We start from the raw sequence: 27,832 nt of genomic DNA on the forward strand, positions 1-27,832 counted from the left end.
ACTTAGCAGAAAAGTTACTCGACTTAACGAAGTTTCTGATTTTGCGTGCACAGCACAAGTTTCATTATATTGGGCGCACATTGTTTTTATGTTTTGCCTCATAATTTTTTGCTTTCATTACGATTTCTATCGTAATAAACTTGCTTGCAATACTTTTTCTTTCCACCTTTATAGAGTTGCGGTAAAAATTTTAAATTAATTTAAAATTTATTTAAATTTATCTAAAATTTGTTTAAATTAGTGAACCATTTTTTCGTTTAAAAATTGTTCACCAGCATATCAACACCCATCACCTTTCATCTCAACAATATTTACAAATATTTTACTGCACCTGTGCATTTTTATTTTTGTTTTGTTGCCACAGGTAACTGACCAGGCATTGAAGCGACCAAAACAGAGAGCGCTGAGAGAGCGCAAGCAGGTGAGCGCACTTGAAAACAGAAAAATACAATTATAACAACAAAAGCAAAAGCAAACAATATGCAGCAAATAGCGACAATCCCAATAACAATAACAACAACAGCAGCTATTATAGCAACAGCAATAAAACAAATATTGCATCAAAGCGGAACTATAGTAAAGAATAAACTGATGAATGGGTAATAGTTAGCTGTGTGACGCCAACATATACACACATATGTATATGCAAGCATACTCCCATGCTGCTACATACTTGTACATGCAAACAATCATAAACACATACGAAACGGAATTGGCTGGCAGAGTAGGCACGTACGTGAGCTTAAATGATTCAGTTCTAAACTGACATTCAACGTTGCGTGCGGCAAAAAATTGCACAGAGCGGAAAAGTGTGGAGAATTTTGTTAAAACAAAAAATATATGTAAATAAAAAGCAGACAGCACTTTCTTATATTTACTACACCCTCACGCATGCATACATATGTGTGCGTGTATGTAAGCATTTACATGTGGAAGGTGGGAAATGCATGGAGTGAAATTTTGTTGAAGTGAATTCATATGAAATGTTTGTTTAGGCGAGTTAATCTCAAAAGCGAATTAACAGTGCGAAAATTCTAAAGTGCTGAGGAACGGAAAATGTGCGCGTTTTTGAGTGTTTGAAGCAAAACTTTTTGAAGAAAAAAAAAAACAAAAAAAGGAAAGTTACATTAAAAAATTATCGTACTCTATTTTCTTCCATCATACGTAACTAGAAGGAAAATATTATAAATCAGAAGCCAGAAATACTAAGAAATTTTGTGAAATTCCGTAAAGCTTCAAAAAGTAAAAAAAAAAAACTTCCTCAAATACTAGCAAACATGAAAGAAAAAATTCCATGCAAAACAGAATAATGAAAATGCAATTAAAATGTTAAAAACACAACAAAGTGTCATTGCATGTGCACCTCTTCAACCCCCAAACTACCGCGCTCCTTGTCAACAATGTATGCCATCGGCCAGCGCAACGCCATTTGCGCAAAGTGACGTCAATTTCGAGCGCCGAAAACCATTAAAATTTCGTCAATTATTTAACAACACCGCCATAACAACACTGGTGAGTTGTCTCACCTTCCACCGCTCCCTCGGTTAACTACCAAAAAAACATTATTTTCTGTCAACATGTTGGCCGAAAAAGCATTGCTGTCCGTATTGGCTTTGTGGATTGGCTGCTGCAACGCCGACTCTGGGCTGCCGCTTATACAAATAAGTCATGGTAGGTGATTTGGCATTCAAGTACCAATTTAGACAAAAAATTATATGCCCTTAGTTTTATTCAGAACTACTATTATGATGTAGGGCGAGTCAAAAAAACAACAAAAAAAAAAAACAAAAAAAGCAATGTGAAATTTTTTTGTATTTTTATTTAGAAGTACTGTTTTGATGTAAGGCGAACTGAAAAAAACCAATGTGAAAATGTGTATTTTAATAAAATTATCCCGTTTTTGTTCTCATCGTAAAAGTGAAAAAATGTCAACTGTCAACTGCCCAATCTGCTTGCCTTGCTCCGTTCACACTTTGTATTGTTGTTGCGGTCACAGTTACTGACATGGCTGAACGCCTTCTGCCCCCATTTGTGGGGAGATGGATGAGCTTTGTGGCCTAATTGACATGCCATCGCTTTGACCTACGCCGTTCTGCGTGGCTTATCGAGGCAGCGACGGCTGCGCAACTAAGATTTTCGTATTGTCCGAATTGTTGTTATTGTGAATTGTGAATGAACGCAACGAGTTTTAAGATATTCAAAAGTATAGCCCATGAAAGTAGGCATACAAACAAATTTAAATAAATACGCTTGCTTTTTGCGAGTTTCATTTTAGTGGGCTTTGAGCAGATTCTGATTTAGGCTTCCGTATTGTGCTTTTTAAATAAGAATTTAAGGTTTGTCGGAGAGTTTTTATTGTTGTATTGTTTTTGAATTGTCATGTACTTATTTGTCTACTAAAAATCTCTTTTAAGCTTCAATTATTTCAGCAAGTCACAAAATTTAATGCTCGAAAGAAAGAAATGACGGTAGAGCGACGGACGGACGGACGAATTTAGACTTAAGGGGACGCGGTGGTCTAGAAATTTCAAAAACTCGATTTTCTCTTTTTTTTTGAAATTTCGAAAGTATAGTATCTTAAGAATATACTGAAATTCATGCTGAAATTCCCAATATTATAGCTTCTACAGCCCATTAACGAGGTAGAGAGCGGTCCGCGCGCTCCTGTAACTCAAACTTTAAACTCATTTATCTCAAAATTACTTTTTTTTTGGCACGGCGGGGGTGAAAAAAAATCAACCGAATCACTTGAAATTTGAATATGTTGTTCAAAACATGTATGGCTATCGTCGGAACTAGAATTATAATTTTATTTAAATATTTCCTATTTTTTACACTAAAAAACTGGTGAAAAATACCCGATTTTTCGAACTTTCATTTGAAATCCTGCCATTTTGTCAGTTTTTAATTTTTTCGATTTGTTCCAGTTCCGACCACAACTGCACTCTTTCTGATTAAAAATCCTCTTGGATTTTGTGTTTCAGATGAGTAGAAGTCTCGAAATCACGTACGCCGTCCGGGTCCGGTTTTTCGAAAGGGTCATGTTCGGCGGCATTTTATAATAATAATAAATATTGTTTTTAAAATGCAAAAAAAAAAAAAAAAATTGTGTTCTTAATAGATGTAGTAATAAACGTGAAATATCGTTTTTTTTATTTTTAATGGCAAAAAAAAAAAAATGTTAAAATAGGTGAAATTTTCGAGCTCTAGCCCACTGGGTCTCCTTAATATATAAAAAAGTGGGCGTGCTTTTATCCGATTTCAATAATAGGGAGCAGTTCGTATACTAAGTTAGGGCGAGTTTTATTACGTCGTTGGAGCCGCACTATTCTGTTCGGGATTAGGCTATGAAGCGTTATACAATTTACCGGACTACTGCAGTTTGTTTTAAACTGAGATTTACGTAGACTTAGCCATAAAGAACACTCCTTCGAACTCTCAAATAAACTTTTACATTGACAGCCCAGTTGCCATCAAAGCAAAAACCGCTGTATGGACAAACTCATTCTGCGTACGACAATGGCGGAACAGGATGGATGAGCTAGGAACTAAGAAGCAAGCCACCAACTACAGGGTTCCAGGGAACAAGGTATTTGAAGGAAACTAGAAAGTGGATATACTAGCCGGTATATAACCTCCTCTCTGCAAACAACGGATATACAGGGTTGCCAATATTCGACGGACCCATCCAGCAACCCTGTATCTTTTGACAGTGACGTCAGATTGCTTAATGACATACCGCGTTGGAAGCGTCAGTCCAAGCGAATTTTTACCATGGAACAGTACATACCACGTAAGCGCTCCCAAATTCAACAAAAGAAGTCAATTGTGAAAACTCAACGTGCGTATAAAAAATTAAATAATGTGAAAAGTGTGCCTTTTAAGAACACCATTAAACGTTTGTACGAAAGGTTTTCGACTGGTGACGCTCTTTCTAATCCAAAGAGGCCAAATTGCTCTTGTACGTGCCAGTGTTGAGACGTCGCCAAGGACATCCCAAAATCGCAGTTCTCAGCAGTTGGACATTGCTCGGACCACTTTACAACGAATTATCCGCATTGATTTGCATTTATTCCCGTATAAGATTCCATTGACGCAAAGATTGTTGCCTGCGGACAAGCCTCGTCGATTGGAATGGGCCCCAAAAACATATGGGTCCGTCGAATATGGGCAACCCTATATGTATGTAGATGCAACAATGATTCGAGAAGCGAACTCAAGATGTGAAAGAACCAGCTCATGCAGGGTCGCGAAAATCATGCTACGCAGGCACAATGTCAGGTCTACAAACTATATTTTATCTCTTCCAAGGAAAGAAGAAAGATCCATTGTACGCGGCCAAACTGAAGCTAGTGCAGTCAACGCGAGAGGAACCCTTTCACACCTGCTCTGCCTCTGACATGCACTTTGCCAAACACGAATAAACTGCTTAGGCACTGTATCATTCTCAACTTTTTTTGTAAGCTGGATATTTAAATTTTTTAGGCTTTTTATTTAACTTTTTTTTTAATTCTGAGCGTATGTGCCTTTCTTCTGGCTGCAAATTGTCGAGATGTTTCAACCTTCTTCGCGCTGCATTATGCCCGAATTAAATGCTTCTTAAACGTCCAAATCCCTCATTGAAGGTGATATGATGTTACAACATAATATATGTTATGTTATGTTATGTCACGCGCAACTACTCCCTATGCGTGTTAACTGGGGGATGGATGTATTGGGAGTTAGGCGGCCATAAGTTCATTGTTATGTGGTCATGGACATTTCCAGTCATTCAATCTTGTGCTGCTATCGCTTCGTGTGTAAAGTTTTGCTGGAAGATGTATGGGATGTCACCGAGTCAATTCAGGGTTTCACTACTGTATCTAGAACCTCTATATATGCAGCAGAATTCACACGACATATCCGTGGTTGGTTAAAATACCTGATACCATAACAGTGGCTGGAAACTTCATGTACATCACAACAGGGACCTCCACAGGATTGGAACATAGCAATCAGTCATTCTGATCATTCCTGCGGTTGGTCTTTTGGTCTTGGTCAACATTTTTTTCGTCAGAAATGTACCATAACCACTCAAACGGTTCAGGGTGTTTCATTTTGATTGTTTTGATCCGACAACTCCGCGTGCTGTGACATAAACTGTTGTCTACGCATGACATAGGACTTATACCAGAGATCATCAGACTAACTCGACGGATAAGATTATTAGATACCTTAAGTTCCTTCGCAGGAGCCCTCATTGATTTCTTCATTTTCCTCATACTTTTGCTGATGTGACAGTTAATTTGCGTGATGCTTCCAGTTCACGACGCAGCTTATGAGTAAATGAACGGGCGCAATTGAGAAAATTAGAAATTTATGAATCGGTGTGATTTGCCTATATAGCGACGATATCTGCACGTCTCTTCATTACTTGAGTTAAATTGTAATGTCTTACCTGAAAAATCGCAAAAAGAAAAATAATAGTTTTGGGAAGTTATGGCCACGTTCTTATATGCGTGTCTTCAACTGCCATATGCACCCTGTGTGTATTTATATTCGCATATACACTTGTGTTGTTAACAAACATTAAATATTTTATAAATACAATACGCCGGTTTATTTACTCGTTGCCTGGTCAATCTATTTTATGTTGATTAACTTCTGTCTCGACATATGGTAAGCTTGGGCATCAGCTAATAAATAATTTTGTCGTCAATTCTCTGACCAGGTGTTCAACTAAAGTACTATTTACGAACTCACTTTCGATTTAATATGTAAGTATGTGAGTAAGTATGTGAGTAAATATTTGGGGCAATCAATAAATTTAATTATGCGCAAAATAGAGCACAATCCAATAGAGGTAATGCGTTAATGTTAAATTCGGAAAAACAATTTTTATATATGCCTGTATGTATATATGTGTGTATGTGTGTATGTACGTGTCGATGTACATATTATATATATTATATCTATACTAATATTATAAAGAGGAAAACTTTGTTTGTTTGTTTGTTTGTTTGTTTGTTTGTTTGTTTGTAACGAATAGGCTCAAAAACTACTGGACCGATTTTAAAAATTCTTTCACCATTCGAAAACCACATTATCCACGAGTAACATGGATTACATTTTATTTTGGAAAAAAATAGGGTTCCGTAAGATATTTGGATTTTTCGGACACAAACTGAAAAAAATCTTATATATAAAATAAAGTCAACTTTTTGTGTGTGTTCGCTAACCGGCCGTGTCTGCACCGAATTAAACCAAACTTACACACATTGTTAAGAAGGTATTGAAGATGGTTTTCGTATAGTTTGGATACCTATTGGTAGATAGGGCTCGAGATATAGGTCAAAACGTGGGCCCGGGTAACCTTTGGTTGTGTATGTACAAAACGTGGACCCTAGAATGTGTTTGTACAATATGGATATCAAATGAAAGCTGTTGATAAGTGCTTTAATACGGGGTAATTTTCATAACTATTGATGACTAGGGTCTCGAAATATATGCCAAAACGTGGACCCACCGTGTCTTTGAACCGAATTAAACCAAACTTACACACATTGTTAAGTAGGTATTGAAGATGATTTCCGTATAGTTTGAATACCTATTGGTAGATAGGGTCTCAAGATATAGGTGGAAACGTGGACCCGGGTAACCTTCGGACGTGTATGTACAATATGGGTATCAAATGAAAGCTGTTGGTGAATGCTTTAGTACAGAGTATTTTTCATGCCGCTCCGTGACTGGGGTCTCGAGATATAGGTCAAAACGTGGACCCGGGTAACCTTTGGTTGTGTATGTACAAAACGTGGACCCTAGAATGTGTTTGTACAATATGGATATCAAATGAAAGCTGTTGATAAGTGCTTTAATACGGGGTAATTTTCATACCTATTGATGACTAGGGTCTCGAAATATATGCCAAAACGTGGACCCACCGTGTCTTTGAACCGAATTAAACCAAACTTACACACATTGTTAAGTAGGTATTGAAGATGATTTCCGTATAGTTTGAATACCTATTGGTAGATAGGGTCTCGAGATATAGGTCAAAACGTGGACCCCGGTAACCTTCGGACGTGTATGTACAATATGGATATCAAATTGAAGCTGTTGGTGAATGCCTTACAAATACAGAGTATTTTTCATGCCGCTACGTGACTGGGGTCTCGAGATGTAGGTCAAAACGTGGACCCGGGTAACCTTTGGTTGTGTATGTACAATATGGGTATCACATGAAAGCTGTTGATAAGTGCTTTAATACGGGGTAATTTTCATACCTATTGATGACTAGGGTCTCGAAATATATGCCAAAACGTGGACCCGCCGTGTCTTTGCACCGAATTAAAACAAACTTACAACAAACAATGTGTCAATATTTCTTTCTGATTTGGATGCCATAAGGAAAAAACGTAAGTGCAACATGTAAAAATTGTTTGTGAATTTTTTTGGAGTGGATTTTGGAACAGTGAATAATTTCTTACGAAATATTGAGAATTTAATGTGAAATCCGAATGAAATTATGTGGTCGTGGAAAAAACAATTTTTTTCGGTTTTTTTTTTGAAAAATATAAATGGATAATGGTTAAAAAAGCTAAAATGCTTAATAAAACATATAAATTGAAACGAAAAATTCATGGATGATCAGGAAAAAAGACGATTGTTTATTCATATGCGTTGATTTGAAATTTAAAAACAATCTTCTTTTTTCCTGATTTTCAATTTATATTTTATATTTACTCAAAAACAAATAGAAAAACAAAAAATATTGTTTATGCCAAAGCGCTTGAATAAAGAATAAAGAAATAAATAATATGAAAACCATATATTTTCTGTTCTAAACCATATCTATTCTATTTTAGTATGCCCAGCGAAGGGGGCCGGGTTTGCTAGTATATGTATATGTATGAAAGGTGATGGAAATGTACTAATGTATCGTGCATCAAAATATTTGAAAAGCTCTAAGCAAGTACGAGTACTCGCCACCCTGTGCTATTACTACTACTGCTGGCCTACTAGTCCTGAACTACCCAATTTTCCACCAGTTTGCTTTGCAGTTGAAGTAATTCGATTTCTATCAATTTTCAATGATAGTAACTCGTATTTTTAGCATAATGTTTTCCCAAGATATGCCAATTTTAATCTTATCCATCAGGCATAGCAAATTCCAGTTCAATTTTTGGTGAAAATCACCACTTTTGGATTGGGTCGATTTGTGGGGAGGCAAAAAAATCGGCCATTGCTCTGTGAAAATCATATTCTAGGGATCAAAATAAGAAACTTTGCCGAAGGAACCATACCTCTAAAACGAATTCTGATGTCCCCCAATTTGGGTCGAACTTTTTAGTTTCTTTTCTCATGTAAAGGCCAAAAATGGTGATATTTTGAAATGATTGTATGGGGAACCCCCCAGGGGAGTTCCAGGGGGTGTGCCACTGGTATGGGTGGAGCGACCGTCCAAAGTTAGTGGGGGTCGGTCATACATTTGGACTCGATTGGAGCACTCTAAATGGGTCAAAGTGGGATTTTTCGTTCGACTCAAATTGAGGACATCAGAATTCGTTTTAGAGGTATGGTTCCTTCGGCAAAGTTTCTTATTTTCTAGACCATCGAACTTTATTTAGATTGCATACATAACAACTGATTCAATTCATGATTCCTACGGAACTGACTCTGATTATTGGCTTTGGCTCTTGTGGGGAACCGCTGATCTACGGTTGGCCAATTCATTGGCAATTTCGTTTCCTTGAACACCTGAGGGTCCTGGAACCCATATTGTACAAGCCTGTTTTGTCTTGCGACGGAAACAAGCTTCTTCGTACATCTTTGGGGTCTGCATCGCATTTTCCAGGGCCTTCAGTGCAGCCTGACCTTGTTAAACATAGTTCGTGACACATGTTTCGGCGAGTTTTAATAAACAGTTTACACTTTTAACAGAATATCATTCACAGATGATACCGATCCCAGGCAGTTGTAATGGGTTCTACTTAGAGTAGTGAATGTGAGAGAGTGATAAAATAAAGTTGGTTATTTTTGTGTTGAATGTCCGCTTGTATCATTATTTTGGCAATGTTATGGGAGGTCGAAGCTTCCCATAAAGTCTGTATTTCCGGAGTTAGTTATTCGTCTTCAAAACTGAGAGCCCCTTACATACCCTACGATCAGAAAGTACCGAGAATGTTTATATAAAACAAAACAGAATTAAATTTCAGGGAAATTCATTTTAGCTCCTTCAAAATATGACCCGTCTGAAGCAACCCACATGTGCCAACGTTTAACCCTGACCTCCTTGCACCCTTGGTAGGCCGACGAAGGGATGGTCTTCAGCTCCTTCGTCACATTCTCTTTGATCTCCTCTATCGACTGAAATCTCCTTCCACAAAGAGGTAATTTCAACTTGGGAAACAAAAAGAAGTCGCACGGGGCCATATGAGGTGAATGCGGTGCTTACACGATGTTATTTACTCGGCATTTGATCAAATAATCCAGCACAATTTGGGCTCGATGCGATGGCGCATTATCATCATGCAAAATCCAAGAATTGTTTGCCCACATTTCAGGCCGTTTGCGACGTACAGCATCTCTCAAACGCTTCAAAATGGATAAATAATATTCTTTATGGACAGTCTGGTTCGATGGAAGATACTCATGGTGCCCTACGCCTTGGCAATCGAAGAAAACAGTCAACCCGGTACTTTTTAATTATAGTTCGACGTACCCATTTTAGGCTAGTGGGTGCTTGCCTTAGCAAGCTCATCAACTTCCTCATTTCTCTCTACGAGTATTCTCTTGTACCCTCGTACCCAGTGACATGCCTATTCTTGCAGAGCTCGTCCAGATGGCAGGTAACTCACAGAGTATTTACAGAACGGAAACTTTTGAACTATTCGATTCTAAGATTTTTCTATTAAGTCTGCTGGAGGATTCTGTGTCTTAGTAAAACTTGAGTATAGAGCTCACCATTCAGGCTATAGTATAACTTAATCAAAAATGTTCAATAATCCCTAGTCGAAAATTTCCTTCTTGTCAAGTAAAGTAAGTCTCTGGTGGATTTCAAGACTGGCATTGCTTAAATAAGCGAACTCATTGTATTACTGCCGAAGAGTCTCGTTGTTGTTGTTGTAGCAGCAAGAACATTCCCCATACATGTCTTTCTAATGCTGCTGGAGTGATGACCCTTGGCTGGATATATGTAAATCCGGGTCATTCCGGTACACTCTTTCCGATGTAAAAAAAAGTATTCAAAAAATACTCAAAGCATTTCGGTTGTAGCCGCATGAGACCCCAAACGCTAGATAGGCCACCCTGTACATCTAAGTTTATACAACTACATACAAATATATTTGTGTGTATTTGAAATTTTCGCATGTCCTATTTTACCTCTAATGCCTTTGTGAAAAAATTACATAGAGGTGCAGTCAAGCTTCAGCCATCATCTAAAAAAAAACTTTCTTGCCATTCAAACCTTTCATAAAACTCGTAGTTAGCACTTCAGTCAAGGGTGCGCAAATTAAACTATTTTCGCTTAATATTCATATAATTGTGCTGCTTGTGCTACGTGGCTATGAATTTTTATACGATTTCATACGTAATTATAGTGCGCCAGTGCGAATGCCAAATCTATTTAGAAATGTTTCACCTTGTTGGCCATTGCACTACGAGCATTTCTGAAATATGGGCGCCGTAATTTGCGCCATAAGTACGGCTCATAAGGGAAAAAGCTGGAATACTTAAATTCGATAATTAAACTGCGAGAAAAAGAGAAATTTTCCAATCTAACAATTGGGCATGCATTTTCACACTTATAATAAATTTATGGATGGCCTCAAAAGGCGTGGAGTGCTGCCGTAGTGGAATTTGTTCTATACTCGAAAGATGGAAAAAAGAAGTAAAGCTGGAAAAATGTAAAAAAAGCGTAAGTATTTAAGAACTTTTTAAAAATAATACCTCAGATATTGGGGAAAAAATGGTAGAAGTCTCATCACAGAAACGAATGAACCGAATTTGAAGCAACTCTCGCTAATAGTTGAAGAAATTTTCTGCACAGGTTTTAGGGTACTTCGCATTCGTAAAATGGCATTGAAATATTTCTTAAAAACCTCCAGTCCTATTCGGCTTATTCTAAAAGTATTTCGAAAATATACTTTTTCAAAAAAAAAAAATGTATATTGAAATATAACACAAATCTTCAGTTGCCATTAGGACGGGCTTATACTTTAATTTGTAGTGTTTATTTGTGTATTTTGTATTCACTCGGCGACGACCGAACGGCATTTGGTGTTCTTTCGTGGCAGAAATACACTCAGATATTTGTCATCGACTGCTGAGGGGCAACTGCATTTAAAACAAGTTCTTAAGCTCTGTTGTGAATGCATCTTGGAGTGTTCGTGTTGCCTCTAATCCTTGCATGGAAATATTGCATATTTTCTAAATAAGCTTAGTTTAGATGACAGAAATATTAACGAATTAAAATGTTTTAATATTTAATATTTTTCATGCGCAAGTATTAAAAATATGACGGATGTTCGAAAAAAGCTATCCACGCAATTATGCGGTGTGGTAGAAAACTATGGCGCAGGGACTTATTGACATGCCTTAACTATTTATTTTTTTATTAAAATTTAATGATACCTATAAAAAAATTTAGTTTATCCTCTTACAAAAACTGTATAAAGCTTAAAATTTTGTGGAAGTTTGATAACTTTAAAAATTTTCATAAAAATTTCGAATTTTGTAATTAGAATTTTGGAATCTCCGTACATATTCTCTGGCACACAGCTGTAAGACGTGGACCTCCGCCTGGAAAATGGAAATAGCTTTTCCCTTTGCAATTGCTTTTTTGAACCGTCTATAGTTTTCTATTTGGGACCCATCAGTAAACCACACTTATACGCCCTGTTTTAAAGATATTTCATTGTTTCTTCACGCTGAGCGGTCATTAATGATCACTTTGAGTTTCTTGGATAATTTTAGTTTCCTTTCCATCTTTTCGTAGACTGTCAGACACGGAGAGTTCAAGATTGAACCCAAAATTCTTACATGTCCTGTAAGATTGCCTTCTTTGAGAGGGAATAGATTAGGAAGCCGTAGAGCTGCACTAACTGCCTACCCTTTGGCTACAAGATATAGTGGAATGAGTTCAGTGACCATTCCTAAAGCCGCTGTGAGGCAGGCTCGCATTGCTCCCGTTACGCTCACACAGACTATTCTGGTTACCTTGTTAATTGCTGTCTGAGTCAAGGTTTGGTCTACTTTTGGCCACTATAGCAGAGAGGCATAGATGATCATTGGCACTATTATTGTCTTATAAGACCATGCCATTATCTTTGGCCGCAGACCCCATGTTTTACCGTAGAGCCTCTGGCATATGTATATTGCTCTCAATATTTGTTTGTGATGTACGATAATGGAAACAAGGGTGTACCCTTCTCCCCACACATGTTTTGTTCAGAAAGTCCTTTCTCCCGACACCAGTTTTGCGTAATGTCAAGAGTTAGCTGCATGTTATCAGTTATAGTAGAGTCAAATTTGCCTCTAACCATGATGACTAGATCGAAAGCAAAGCCCTGAACGTCGTATCTGAGATCATCGAGAGTCTGTATGAGCTCGTCAATGATCAATAGTCAAAGGAGCGGTGATGAACGCCTCCTGACTTGCAACATAATCTTTTTGGCCCAGTTTCAAAGATTGTTGTTCTATTCCTCACCATATTAAGAACCCACGTTATGATTAGTCTGTCTATTTCCTTCCCAGCCATACCTTCCTCAATAGAGCTGAAAGAAGCATTGTCGAATGTCTCCGTGATGTCAACCGATGTACAGAGGGCAATTTCGTTACTAGCCAACGCCTTATCGATCTTGGTCGTAAGGCTATGCATGACAGTTTCTGTCGACTTGCCTGACTGGTAAGCGTATTGTTCAACATAGAGAGACGAATACCTAAGATAAGCGTCTCTAATATATTGATCAATTATTTTTTCCATAGCTTTGAGCAGAAAAGAAGTTAAACTTATGGATCGAAAGACTTTTGGCGTGTGGTCCGCCTTTTTGTCCGCTTTCTGAATGAAAGCTACTCTGGCTTTACTTCAATTTTTAGGCACTCTGCCTAATTCCAGGCTTATCCTGAAAATATTGTCAAAACCGGTGCTAATACATTCCGGCCGTGCTGTAGTAGACACGGATGAATGTTATCAACACCTGGTGATTTGAATGGAATGAAGGTAGAGATCGCCAATTTAGCTTTATTCATTGTAAAAATTTTACGACCAAGGGAGAGTTCCCTGCGTGTAGGTAAACATTAAGGGGACAGATACCTCTAAACGGCCATATTTTCTCTGATTTTTATTAAAATTATTTAAAATGAAGAAGTCAATATATTTTTTTCAAAATTGGTATACAGTTTATTTATACATTAAAGTAATATAATTTTTTTTTTAATTTTAATCATTTAAAATGGCGGATATACATTCAATTCTTCCAGCAAGGTCGCAGCGGGGCTTCTCAATCGGTGGGCACTGTAGCATTGGCGTCATTTGTTTATTAATGTCATAATTTCTATTTGAATTAAAAAATAGTGGAAAAAAATTCGCGGAATAAAATGCTTTAAAAAAATGATTATGGGGCGAATTTTCCTACCATTTTTGCTTCAAAAAATTTTTTTCCGAAAATTTTCAGAGGATCGGTCAATAACTTTTTGAGTTATCGTGTAATCCAATTCGAAAAATATAGTTTTGAGAAAAACGCGTCTAAAGTCGGCAACCTAAATATACCTCTCCCAGCGCTCGAGCGCAAAGAATAGAGTCGTCACGGTTGACGATCTATAATATAAAATAAGAAATACTTAAATTTACGTTCTAAAATTTTTTTTTACATTTTCTTAAAGGATTATATTAACATTTTATGAAAAAACCAAACTTTTTTTTTTGAAATTTTACAGTATCTGTTCCCTTAAGAACCGGATGTCCCCAGTGTCTTCACTGTTCTCACCCACACTGATACAGTCCGCAAAGTGAGTGTCCAGCAGAAGCTGCCCCTCTCCGTAAAACTTCCGTTAGCCTTCTTGAGAGTAAAAAAGCCATTTGAATAGTCTTTGCTGAGTGATTTTTGAAGTCTAGTAGCCACTGGTAGGGACTCAATCTCTTCACAGTGTTTCCTCTATGAGTCTCTCTTTGATTTTCTCTTGAAATGACTAAAAATACAAGCTAACTTTTGTGAATTTTTTTTACTAATTTTTTTTAATAATAATTTTACACTTTTTTCTTGTGTATTTTCGCCATGTAACGAATGCTTGGCATTTTTATATTCGTACATGGAAGAAAGCACCCAACACCGTCAACAACAGAGATCCATGATATTTTTGAGCGATATAAAACTAGAATTTATTATGCCAGAATTCAACGGGCTTTAAACTTGCAACCTCGACATTTTTCTTAACCCTCTGGTTCAAAAGTCCTAAATCTTTATTAACAATTTTTCAATTTGTACAAAGTTTGAAGTTTAGATTTATATATATTTTTTGAATCCCTTTATTGCATATCCTCTTCAGCAATATTGGTTCTTAAAACTGGGACATTTTACAAGACTTGCACGGAAAGCACCCAGACCATTGTTTTGGTTGTTGTAGGTGAATGAAATATATTTTCATTAAAAAAATATTTACTTAAATAAGAAATAAATAAATAATCAAATATAATTGAGTTTTTTGAGCTATTTCAACTTGCATTTTATTATGCCAAAATTCAATGAGCTTTTTTTTTTTTTTTTATTTAAATAAATAAAGTTTTAAATTTTTTTTAATTTATACAAAGTTGTAACCATATATTTATATGTTATTTTTGTACGAGAATAAATTATTTTTTCATAAAAAAAAAATTAAATTAAATAAGAAACCAATAAATTATCAAAAATCATCAATAAGTCTTTGTACTTCTCCATTTGTTCAAAGCTCTGTATGTAAGTGCAACCAAAATATAAATATTATTCGATATATTCAAATGCCATAAAATATAAATGAAAGTCTTCGAATTTCAACAAAAATGCCTACTTCCATTGGTAATATTTATCGGTGGGCTAGAAAAGCGAAATCGTGCCAATTGATCAAACAAGTGAACCCTCGGTAGCGAAAGATTTCTATGGTACAAATTACTATGTATGGTAGGCGTTTATTATTGCATGAGTGCACTTAAGTATTTTGTATTTCTCCACTTAAAAAAACATAACAACATATAAAACAACCACAAATAACTCGCATAACGTTGGCAACAATTGACGATTTGTCGATAAACAAATATATAAAATTCTATAGCAACCAAAAATTGTATGAAAAAAGTGCGAAAAAATTAAATGCGAGTATTCAACAGCTTGTAATAGGCGAATAGCCAATATGGAGATACGAAAGAGAAGAGGATAATTATGAGAATATTATAAAATATATTTTATGATACGTTACAGGTCTCAGCGCTGTCTTATTGAAATGAAATAATAGAGGCCAAAGGCGTCTAGAGAAATATTTTTGAACGTTGAACCCTGGCTACACTAACCGGAAGCAAAGCGTTGCTGCCAGAAGGTGCTGTAGCAATTTTTCAACAGAGACTGAAAGTAATCTGAGACCTTGTAATATTGTATATAGCTCTTTCTCGATAATAATAGGAGAATCGGTATACTCTTTGTGCGGTGCAAATTAGATTATGCCTCTTTTATTTGGAGACCTTAACATGCAGTCCATATAAATCGAGTTGAGAGGGTTCAAAAAATTTGTGTGCGTTTCGCGCTACATTCACTCAATTTCTCAGACCCCAAACCATTATACGACTCACGCTGTCGTTTGATTAGCCTCTGTCCATTAAGTGACAGAGGTACGTTTCAGGCAGTTTCTTTTATTTTCGATGTCGTTAATGGACTAATTGACTGCCCGTTTCTTCTAGAAAGAATACATTTTAATGTTCTTTGCAGGAATTTTTGCTGTTGCAAAATTTTTCATGTTGGCTTTAGGAGGACATTATATAGTGCCAATGCGCCTCTTGTTAGAACGCTGTCTGACATTAACTATCTTTTCCAGGGCGAAACATGTATTTAATACCCAATTATAAAATTTCTTCCTTTGTAAGAAATCTAAATAATTACCTAATACATTTTGTTAATTTAGTTTCCTAAGCTTTAATTTTGTTAATTACTTCCATATAAATACTCTTAGTTCTATGTAGTCTGTAAGAAACTTTGTATTTCTTGACTTACTAAAATGAATAAATAAATAAATAAATATACGGGGTGATTCGCTACCTACAAGAAAAACTTTGTCGTTACATTCTGTAGCTAGTTTCATAAGGAAAGAGTTCTAAAGATCCTTGACTTTCAAATGAATCTATTCTAACTTTCCATATAAAAAATATTATCTTCATTACAGCAATAATTACAGCAATAGATTTGAGAAGCCATCCCACCACAGAATAACGAATAAATAAATGGATTCAGAAAATAGTTTTCCATGTAAAGTGCAAATTATTTCCTTAGTAACAAAACAAAAGACAATAGTTAAATTTATGCGCTTTTAGCAATACTTTACTGTGTACTTATTTCATTAAGTAACTTAAGGCGTGTTGAGAAAAACTCGTTGCAAAGCAACTTAAGAAGTAAACAAATGTATTTTGTAACTGACAGAAAATATAGTTGAAGCTAAAACAAAAAACATACAACTCAAAATTTCACATTTTGTGAAAATGAGAGAGAAATTCAACTAACTTTCGAACTTTTGGGGAAAGTTCTGGGTATGCAGTTTTGTAGCCTATTTAATTTTGGTCCGAAATGTGCTTTGACTTTTGATAAGTTTTTTTTTATTGAGGGTGTTGTGTATTTTCTTCCATATAACGCATGCTCGAAAGTTTTTTTATATGGCATTAGACTGCCAGCCAAAAAAAAAAAATTATCAAAAACCAACGCGATTTTTGAGCCACTTCAATTCACCAAAATTTGTTGGACTATAAAACTGCGTACTAGAAATATTTCCAAAAATTCTGATTAAAAGTTTGCAACTTGTAGCCAGTGTTCTAATTAAGTTTGGGTTATATTGTATATATCCCCTAAAAATAATAATAATAAAAGTTTACAATTTTTTTGATTTTTTTAAATTTTGGAAAAAGCTTGAAACTGGTATGGTTTTTGTTGTAGTATACACCATATTTTTATGAGAAAAATTAACTTTAAAAAAATGTATGCCTGTATTCCAATGATCACTGTTCAATAGTTCTGTTCGTTTTGCTTTTTGTCATTAGTTTGGCAGCACAGCTTTTGTATCATAATTGGTAGCACTGACAAATGAATTGTACGAAGAGAGTTGAATGAAAAAACATGAAAGAAAAGCTTTTATTTTGGAAAAAAATATTTCTTGTTTAATTAGGTTTTTTGCAAAAAATTTAATGCTACGCTGTTAGGCAGAAAAACAGCGAGAATCCTATGGCTCCAGTACAATACACGCAGGACGCAGATAGTCCTGGAGACTTCACGCCATTCAATTGCCAAACTTGTAGCTATGCTTACCGCTCATTGGACGCAGCATTCACGCAAAAAAGCTGAGTTTACCATTTAATCTCCGTTGCACTTGATGTGGGGACCTTTCAGAGAAGGAGACTGTTGAGCATTTTCTCTGTAAATATCCGAGTTTGGCAACCAGACGGTCTCCGCTTCTAGGAGGTCTAAAATAGTATCAAAACTTGATTGAAGTACCAGTCTGCCACTCCTCAAGTAATTAGCACTAAAGAACCATAACCATTATGAGACCTCCAATGAACATATATCTGTTCCCCCGATTTAATGGTAGGCCTAGCGTTCCTGCGTGTGTGCCTATCGTCCAATGACCGATAAACATAGCTACGAGTTTGGAAATTGAATGGCAAGGAGTCCTCAGGACTTTCTGAATCCAGCGTCTAATGTACTGGGCGAAAGGATTTTCGAATTAGCACACGAGGAATGTGCTTTCCTGAGAAATAATTTGTGCAATTCCACTTTAGTAAAAGTCAGGGGATACCGAGATGTTAGTAGTGAATAATCTCTAGACGGTACCTTTTTATATTATCTTTGTATGTATATATTTATATAGAATTGGCGCGTACACCCTTTTTTGGGTGTTTGGACGAGCTTCTCCTCCTATTTGTGGCGTGCGTCTTGATGTTGTTAGAAAAATTAGAAAAATGTTTCACCGAAAAATGAATTCCGAATGGTAGTCACGCACCAACCCATTCGGCTACGGCGGCCGCCAGTACAATATAATTTTATACCATACCATTTGTTCCTTAAAATTTTTGAAATTTATTATAAAAAATATCAATCTTAAAAAAAAATATCGCAAAATTCGTGATTTCTTTGGAAATAATTTTGGTGGAAATAATCAGACGAATAAGTTAAGAATTCAAAGGTCTGTGAAAAAATTTCAAGAAACTGGTTCTGTCGAGTATAGAAAACGGACCAGCATACCAAAACACCGAAATTCGGTTGAGAATATTGCTTCAGTACCACAAAGTCTTGCTTAAGAACATCCAACATCGATATCTCGACGCCCTCAACAATTAAGCATCATGAATTGACTGTTTGACGGATTTTACCTACAGAGGTGATCAGAGTGGATACTTAAATGATGTCGTTTGTCACATATTAAAATACGTATTTTAGAAACAAAAAAAAGTGAAATCTGAAAGCTTTATTTTAAAACAACACCTAGACGCATCTTTTAAAAGACCCTTTACAAGAAAATATTTCTACACCAAACACCTAGAGGAATGAAACTCAAGTAATGGCTGTTAACACCAAATAAACTATACAACAACCCTTATAACAGACTTTATGACAAAAGATAATAATATAATAAAATATCTCGATTAGTTCCCATAAAATTCTGACGGCATCGACTTCGATGCACAAAGTCTGCACACGGACATCTCATGCCGACATCCCCCTCCACTGCCCAATATACTCTGCCGGTAAAGGGTAAGTTTTCAGCAACTCAAACCCAATGAATCCCCTATCTTCCTCAGCCAATATTCTTAATCACCGGTATGCGCGGTTGGGCAGTAGATATGGAAATCTGAGAGCATAATCGAGTATTATTCAAATTTGTATTGTCAGCTTGATCCCGTTTAGTGGAGTTAGGCATACATTTTAACTTAAAGATATGCATCTTTTTTAATTAAGTTCCACTTGACTAAGATTATATTTACTTTATAATCTGCAGAGATGTATAAGATTTGGAGCCAAAATGGCCCAAATATTTCCTTGCAACCACTTATATCTTCTCACAATCTTTTCCTCCAGATGACGATTTGGGCGACGACTATCCAGAGATGCGTGAAGAAGTACATCTTGAGGACTTCTTTTGGACTGGCTCAGGTGACGGTCCACCCGACTACTTGAAGAAGGTGCATACCGGGATTAGCAAGGGGAAAGATGTGATTGTAAAGACGGAGACAGTTGTGGCAACAGTTTATGTGGACGGCAATAATGTAAGCGAATCATCTGCATATTCTTTGAACTGAATGAATATTTATATAAAAATTATGATGCTTTTACTTCACAGGAAATTGATATACCGATTTGCTTGGATTGCCCACCAGATGATGGCGGCGGCACTTGGGGTGTTGCTGCAATGCCTCCCCTCAACTATTCAGCAACAGATCGAAGATATTGGTTATTGACAGTAATGTCCGGGTTCTATACACAAAAGGATAATCCGGTGTTGGAGGAGAAGTTGGCGCGTTTATATCGATTAGCTTTTACGAGGTAGTTACTGCAAAAATTGTTAAGATTTTCGGTGTGACTTTTAGGGAAAGATTCTTTATTTATATTTTTAGCTGATTTTTGGGATTGAAGTAATTTGTAAAATCAGATAAGAAAAAACAGAGACGCCGAAAATAATGTAAATTTGTGGGGTGTAAGGCATACACATATTTTATGTGAACTCATTCCCTAACATACAATCTGATACTTACCATTGACATTTGAGAAAAACCAGCCCCATGCAAGTTGAATAGATGAGATTTGGTTTTAATAAACCAAACCAGGTTGTTGGAGTTGAGAATGGGTCTTACAACTGCTGTACGTACCCAATATATTATTGGCGACTAGCTGATACTGGGCCGTTGCTGTCGAAGACCTAGTAATTATGGAAATATCGTTTGAAATGGAATTTGTAATGAAAAGTGAGTGCAGCTGGATTGGCTTCCGAGGGTAGCTCTTCAACAGTAGCACCTGAAAAACCCACTTCTTGGGAAGAAAGAAAAGCAGTACTAATTTTGCCGTCATACTCTATCACATAAGGAATCAATACTTCCTATTTTAGAACTATTTCTAAGGAGAAATGCCATGCAAAAAACAGGCCTGAACCCGACTAGGTTGTTATTCAAGTGCTTCGTAGTCGGCAATATATTTTGTGTTTCTGTTTTCAGTAAAAGCAAAGAAATTTTGTGGTTGATCGACTTGTAAATATGTAACTGGCCGTGAAGGAAATTCGATGTCAAATTTCCTTTGCGTGAACAATGGAGTAATCCAAAGGGCATTCAAAGAGGTTTGTCGGATATTTTCTCTACCGATGGGTCCAAGAAAGAAATAGATTCTGGAGCCGGATGGTACTTAAATGATAGTAATAAGAATCATTATGGTATAGGAGGAATGGGAACCGTTCTCCAAATGGAAATTTGTACCATTCTGAAAGTAGCAGATAGACTGGAGTCCTTAGTGACAGTCAGGCTGCTCTAAAGGGCCTGGAGAATGCTAAGTAAACCTCAAAGATTGTTCAAGAATGTAAGAAAAAGCTTAATTTTGTTGCAAGGATATGAAATTTCCAATGAATTGGCCAATTGCGAATAGCCCCATAGCCAATAATCGGAATCAGCTCTGCAGGAATCATGAATTGGATCAGCGCTTATGGACGCAATTTACATAAGAAGCGATGGTCTTGAACGCTGCAGAAATGCAAAGTGTTTTGTGACAAGCCCGAACAGAAATCTGTCGCACTTTCTTATAAAAGTTGGTAGAAAAGGCATTCAGTTGATGGTCGGTATCATTACAGGACCCAAGCCATGGGGTCAGCATATGACTACCATTGGAATCATTGAGGCCTGATTTGCCTGTATGGCCTAGGGAACCGGATAGCACTGAACCTTTTATCTTTGAGTGTCCTGCCTTTGCTAGAGCAAGGCTAGGAATTTCGGGTTCCGATGTCATGAGTGAAATTTATTCTCTCAATCTGGAGGATATTTTCAGACTTATTGAAGAATCTGGAGGCGTATGTAGACCTCTATTCCTCTATTCTATCTTATCTGTTTCCTTCTGTTATTTATCTCCTTTCCTTCTTGACTATCAACACTTTTACTTTCCAGAGTTTCGAATAAAATGAGTTTTTTAGCCTGAGTTTTATGAGTTACCTTTCGGTGTTAAGAGTTAATTTCTCGGTGCTTCTTGGCTCGCCTTTTTCAAATTTCAAATTTTATTTCAACTGGTTATGTGAAAATATGGATATTTTAGATTTAATCCGCACCCTAGAAGTGATTGGCCTTGAGAGCGATTCGATGTGAGGTGATCCAAGCAATTTGGATATGGTCATAATTTTTTTCTGAAATTGCTTTATTTGTATACTTGAGTATAATACAATAAGATGTAAACAGATTTACTGTAGAATTTTTTTAGCATTTTTATAGATTTTGTTTTTAATTTTTCTTTAAAATTTTTTTAATTTTTAAATTTTTTTTCATATTTATTGTAAATGTTTTTCAGCGTTTTTATAGATTTTTTTTAATTTTAATTTTTTTTAATTTTAAAACTTTGTTTTAATTTTTAAATTGTTTAGTTTTTTTGGGATAAAAAATTTTCTAGAAAAAGGTTTTTGAAGAACACTTTTTAAATTTATTTCTTTGTTCAAAATTTTTGTTTCGTTATTAGCGAAAAACATTACCCTGAATTCGTTTTTTATTTTTTTTATTAATAGCTGAGTCTATGCGCAGTAGTCCACGAACGTTTCTTAGTACGACTTCCAAAATACTTACTTTTCTACGATTTCTAGTGTTGTTGCTGTTTTTGAACACCCTTGAGGTGGATCGTTTTCAAAGCTTGTATAACCACGTTTAAATTCAGCAACCCAACTTTCTACTCTACCAATTGATCGCGAAAAGTTCGATTTTGGCTGAGTTTAACAAAACCAGTTGGACACACCAAGTGAAGCCAAGTCCTTTCTTCTTTAGTTCGTTCGCAGTGGTCGTCATTAGTGTAGGCAGTTCTCTGATCGTGTTTTCATTCAGAGGGACTTTTACATGGTGGGTCCCAAACCCAACACACAATCAGCTATCCTGGATTGCTTCACTTTTTTATATCAGCGAACGGGTGTTTGGGAGCTAGCCAGAAGATACTTGGGATAAGCCCGGGAGTTGTGCGTGAACTGAATGCAAAAGAATCGCCCTGGGCACTCCTAAATGAATGTCAATCAGTCACTTTCTCAACTTGCATAGATTTCTACATATGCAACCATCCTCCTAATATGTTATCTGGGTATACAAAAACTTTAATGGCTTTCGAGGTCGTGCGAAGCAGAAAAGCGTCCCCATAAACCTCTGCTAGGTAGTTGGTTCTCCTTCTATTTATGGTGTGCGTCTTGATGTTTTCCATAAATGAACGGACATATAGTTTTAGACCTCTTCTGAATCGTATATGGTTTTTTTTATGAGGAACTTTTTCAAGGCAGAAATATACTCAGAGGTGTGCCATTGTCTGCCGAGGGGCGACCGCTGTTAAATAAAACATTTGCTATCATTTGTTGTTTCATGACCGGGGTTTCGAATCGGAACACTATCGAATGATAGTCACATACCAGCACATTGGGTTACGGTGGCCGAGGTTCCTTAGGAAAGGAAAAAACACTACACCATCCAGAGTGCCTCCGGTTTCCCTACATTAGCGATCCGAAAGGGTTCAGTGGACGTTCTACTAATCCAGTTCTACAGCAATCAGAACGGAGCAAATGGGGTTGGTTCCTAACGTTGCTAAAACCACCCTCAGCAAATAGAAAGGTTGCCATAGCGAGTTCCCCGTGGTTTATTGCTGGTTCTATGCTTCCAATTATTTCTCTCAACAGATTTAACTTTGCGGTAATGAGCATTTTTGGGATTCTCAGATGTGAGGCAGCGTTGTCCCTAAATGTCGTGTAATGAAGTCATCATCTTGATGTTATGAGAGATCTATTGATTGAAGCACTTTTGATAACTAAAACTGGTGTTGACCCTCGACGATTTAGTACAGATCGCGAACTAAAAGTATTATAACAAGTGGGGCTTTTTGTGGTTGAGCTACAGTCGAATCGAACTTTTTTATAAATATTTGTAAATTAAGACCTTCTACAAATCTAAAAATTTCCCTTCTCAGGCAACAGTCAAAGCATTTAGGCATCAATGGCGCGCAGCAAATCGCCGGCATCGCAGTTTCAGCGGGCAGAAATAGGCGTGGTCATGACGAAGCCGGCATACAACCGTTTGAGTCCACTACGCCGAAAGGTGCGACAGAAGTAGCTCGCTCACACTAAGCCTAATTAAAATTTGTATATTGACTCTTTTAAAAAATTATATTTTTAATAGATCTCGATGACGATGCTGAGTTGCTTGAAATGACTGGTGGGGATGTGCAAGCGAATACTCGATCCATAAAACCAAAACGGAGTGGCAATCGAAACACTGAGTGGGAAACATCCTCTGAAGAAAATGAGAGCGCCTTTTCTACCACGAACACAAGCACAACTGGATTTAGTGAATATCAAATGACAACAACAACATTCGACATAAATACCACACGCGACGAAGACGTTAGTACATCGCCTTTACCTTATGTGACTATAATGGCATGGGAGTTGATACAGCAGGAAGCAAAGTCAGAGAAGCTGCAGAGTGTAGCGGCGCTCTTGGACACACCAATACAAGCACAAAACCCGTTGCTACGTAGCGCACAAGTGCGTGTGATTATTCATAACATCACACGAATGACAGAGGAGGAGTTGCAGAAGGGTCTGCACAGTGTGGGCACGTACGACGAGGATGTCAATGAGAAAATGTGAGTGTGTGAGGTACATGCAGCGTTACCATTATTTAGTTAATAATATTTTTATTTGTTATTTACGTTTCTTAGCGATGAACGCCCTATTGCAAATCAAACCGAACTTATCTACTCCGTGTTCGTCAACGGGCGTCCAGTGCTGGCGGTAACAGCGGCCAACGACATGAAGCTGGTGTCCGAAACCGAAGCAGCTAATGTCATTGGCCAGGAGGTGTACATGAAAGCCGAGCGTAAGTAAAGTTAAGTTAAACGAAATTAAGTCCAAAGCTTAACTAGAACTTTCTCAATGATCTACAGCCTATCTGCGCGAGCCGCAGGCTACACCATTGGCGCCAGCAATACACAGCGGCCAGTCGGGATTCATAGACACCATACAGAATAACACCGCCCTGGTGGTGGTCACTTCGGTTGCGTTTTTATTGTTATTGCTGCTACTCGTTGCCCTACTGCTAATGGGACGTTCGCGTGTGCGCGAGAAACAGCGATTAGAGGAGCAGAGGTATTTTGAAATTTCGTATCTTTTTAGAATATATTTCAATTTCAATATATCTACTGAAATTTGCTTTATCTACACTACAAAGAACGACTAGCCGCAACGAGCTACTCGCCGAATTGCAGTCAGGCCGTGGTGCTTCCACTGAAACGGGTTTAGATACAGGCCGTTCTACGGCGCCGTCCCGTGACGTTGGCGTACAGAACTTCTCATTTGAGCACGATGGCGTCCAGCGTACACGTGAGGCGCGCATCAATTTCCCAAGTCCACCAATGGATCGTGAATATCGTCGCGACTCGCTTACTTCTTCAGACAATACATCAGACTCTTCAGTTTACTGCCCCATCAATCCACCAGCACCCGATGTTCAACGCATACTCGACAACAAAGCGGCAACACTATTCGATAAGCATCGCCGCAGACACCCGCAACAACATGAATACGATCAAGCGGAGGGGCGCGAGCATGCCATCTATACCACCGTCATCACTGAGAAGAAACACGATAAGACACGACGGAAGACCAAACGTCGTTACCTCTCCGAGAATCGTGTGGGTTCGCTAGAGACTAGTCCACGTACGCATCGCACCGCACAGTCGTCAGGCGATGAAGTAGTGAGCGGCTCACTGGACGAGGACCAATTGAGTAGCACTTATGCGAATTTGGAAAGAAGTGAAGCTTACAATCCGCACAACAACTATCATCGCAATAAATTGTTGCATCAGAAGAGCCTGTTTAGCGATAAAGATGGCGGCGAACAGTTGCCAGCCACAGAAGCTATAAATAAGGAAATTATACGTACGCTACAGCCAACCGAAAGGTCTTCCGATACCGGCAGCATTGGTTCATTTCTATCGATGGCTTCTGTGAAAGCATTTCCGAAAAATTCACTGCCCCAACCGTTGAATCGCGTATTGGATCCGGTATTTGTTACATACTACGATAATGTCGAAGACCCAGCCACAAGAAAACAGCCATCCAACACACGTTCAATGCATAAACAGCAAAGTAGGCATGACACGTTGGACGCAACGACCATAGCGACTGTAGAGAATTTCCCTACACCGAAGGCGCCGTCTTACACAAATTTGCGCGCATCACAAAGTGACAATCCCGACCCGGGTGTTGTTGGTCCCATAGTTTGGGAAAGACATAAGAAACAATTGAATGAGGCTGCAGGTGCCGATGATGCGGGTAATGATGTTGGGGATATCCACAAAGATGGGGACCGGGAACGTTATTGAGTAGAATGAATGCTCTTAGCAATTATAGTAGACAACTGTAGACTAGAGACCACCACCAACGTAGTTAATGAGATACAAAAAGTAGACAAAAAAAAACGTATATATTGATTGAGTGCATGATTGTGTTGATTGTTTGATTGCTACAATCCGTATTCGTATAAACAGACAGGCAAACAGATCAACACTTAGTAACACTTCCAAGCTCAACGCAAAGTCCTCTATATTCTACCTGTACATTCTTCCTCTTGTCTTCTTCTATTTTACTTCCACATATACACACACATACTTCTACATTTCCAATAGACGATATGATGTTGAGATTCGGCGAAAAGTTCGGCAACAATCCGGGAGCGATAAGAAATCATTATGAAGATCTACTTGAAAGCGCCATACAAATGTATTCCAGTCAGGATGACCTACCGACACCTTTGCCAACGCGTGACTTCAGCAACAAACGCAAGCCGACTAAGAGGGAGAATCGCGGCTCATCGGCCGGTGTATCAAGGTTAGTAGTAAAGCCCTTCAATTAATACGAAAGTTGGTATTTACATTTTTGGTCTAACAATCGGAAAATAAATGAAAAGGTTGTTGAAATATTCTCGATGATGATCAATACACTTTTGCATTCGCTAGAAACCATTTTGGAAGTGCTTTGCTCAGTCGCGTTTTCAAGGCGTTCTTTAAATTGTGTGGGATCCAGTGCGATATTGGTATCATTGGTCTTAGTCGGTTAGTTCGACCTTTGCGAAAGTGGATAAAAAAGCAAAGCGAAAGGGTCTGGTGGTGAACGAGTACAAAACGAAGAACCTCCTGTCATCAAACAAACAGGCATTGGCACCCACATCACTGTTGAAAGTTATGATTTCGAGGTTCTAAGAGACTTCGTTTATTTAGGAACCCGTATTAATACCGATAACAATGCCAGCCTTGAAATCCAATGAAGAATCTCTCTTGCCATCAAGTGCCACTTTGGACTAAGTAGTCAGTTGAGTAGTAAAGACCTCTCTCGACGAACAAAACTGACACTCTACAAGGCTCTCATCATGCCCGTCCTAACGTATGGCGCAGACGCGTGGACGATGACAACATCCGATGAGACGTCCCTTGATGAAATGGATGTACGAGTATAAGCTTTACGACGACATAGCGCAGCGAATAAAGATTCAGCAGATACCTTAGCTGGGTCACGTCGTCCGAATGGATAACATCATTCCGACTCTGAAAGTAATCCATGCGAAATACACCAGTTTTTTACTCCGCTATAGGATGGGGCTTGCTTGCCGTATAATGATTTTAGTTCGCTGATGCATTCTTGTCTTGTTAATCTAGCACGAAAATTATGGAAAATAATCCCACAGAAATGGCCTCCATTTTTTTGCCACGATGAATTTCTTAAGCTACTGTAAACAATACTAATATCATAAAATCATTCTGAGTGCGTTTATGGTAAATTATGTCAAGATTTCCAAAGAAAACGTCAAATGGTGCCTGTCAAAACTAGGGCCTAGATGCCTCGGATCAGAAATATAAATACCAACCTTCGTATATTCATCAAACATAGATACATATAACATACACACATCTGCGTTCATTTCATACCTCAGCTTTGCAGCCCGCCTTCGCAATGCTGAAGCTCGTCCAGCTACTGCCCAACCAGCGAAAACCACGAAATCCAATCAGTCCACTCAGCCGCCCTCGCCCGCTAGCGGCGCTTGGGGTGGCAGTCTTCACGGCTCACATTCACCACTCACTCGTCCATTGAGTGCGGGACCCTTCCAGCGCTCGGAAACATTTCAGGTAGTTGGTCCACCCAGAGTGGCACCCAAGCGTCCAGATGTGTCAGCGGAACCACTCATCGAGGCAATTGAAAGCGAATTGCGTAGATTTAAGGATGAACAGCACTAAAGGGTTTGGAGTCTATGCCACTTGGAAATACTTATACATAGATATGATATTAACTGTCAAAAGCATTGCACAGACTTAATTTATAAGTTTTTTTTTTTGTTTTTTTTTTTTTTTGTTTTATTTCAAGTGTACGT

At 37.7% G+C, this 27,832-nt stretch overlaps 1 protein-coding gene across 1 annotated transcript; it reads left to right on the plus strand.

Annotated features, from left to right (window-relative positions):
• Positions 1 to 792: 792 nt before the first annotated feature.
• LOC129239315 (uncharacterized) lies at positions 793 to 27,832 on the plus strand. The gene is made up of 10 exons (XM_054874777.1): positions 793 to 1,671; positions 19,281 to 19,468; positions 19,543 to 19,745; positions 23,376 to 23,503; positions 23,585 to 24,053; positions 24,129 to 24,286; positions 24,354 to 24,555; positions 24,638 to 25,743; positions 26,097 to 26,298; positions 27,398 to 27,832. Exons 1-10 carry the CDS (start codon positions 1,578 to 1,580, stop codon positions 27,696 to 27,698), a joined length of 3,051 nt encoding a protein of 1,016 aa, XP_054730752.1. The 5' UTR covers positions 793 to 1,577; the 3' UTR covers positions 27,699 to 27,832.

This window comes from Anastrepha obliqua, chromosome 1 (genome assembly GCF_027943255.1).
Source record: "Anastrepha obliqua isolate idAnaObli1 chromosome 1, idAnaObli1_1.0, whole genome shotgun sequence".
Lineage (NCBI taxonomy): Eukaryota > Metazoa > Arthropoda > Insecta > Diptera > Tephritidae > Anastrepha > Anastrepha obliqua.

Coding starts and splice junctions, on each gene's coding strand:
- LOC129239315 (XM_054874777.1), top strand. CDS start 1,578: ATGTTGGCCGAAAAAGCATTGCTGTCCGTATTGGCTTTGTGGATTGGC. Junction 24,287..24,353: donor GGTGTACATGAAAGCCGAGC/GTAAGTAAAGTT, acceptor AATGATCTACAG/CCTATCTGCGCGAGCCGCAG. Junction 25,744..26,096: donor TGCAGGTGCCGATGATGCGG/GTAATGATGTTG, acceptor CATTTCCAATAG/ACGATATGATGTTGAGATTC.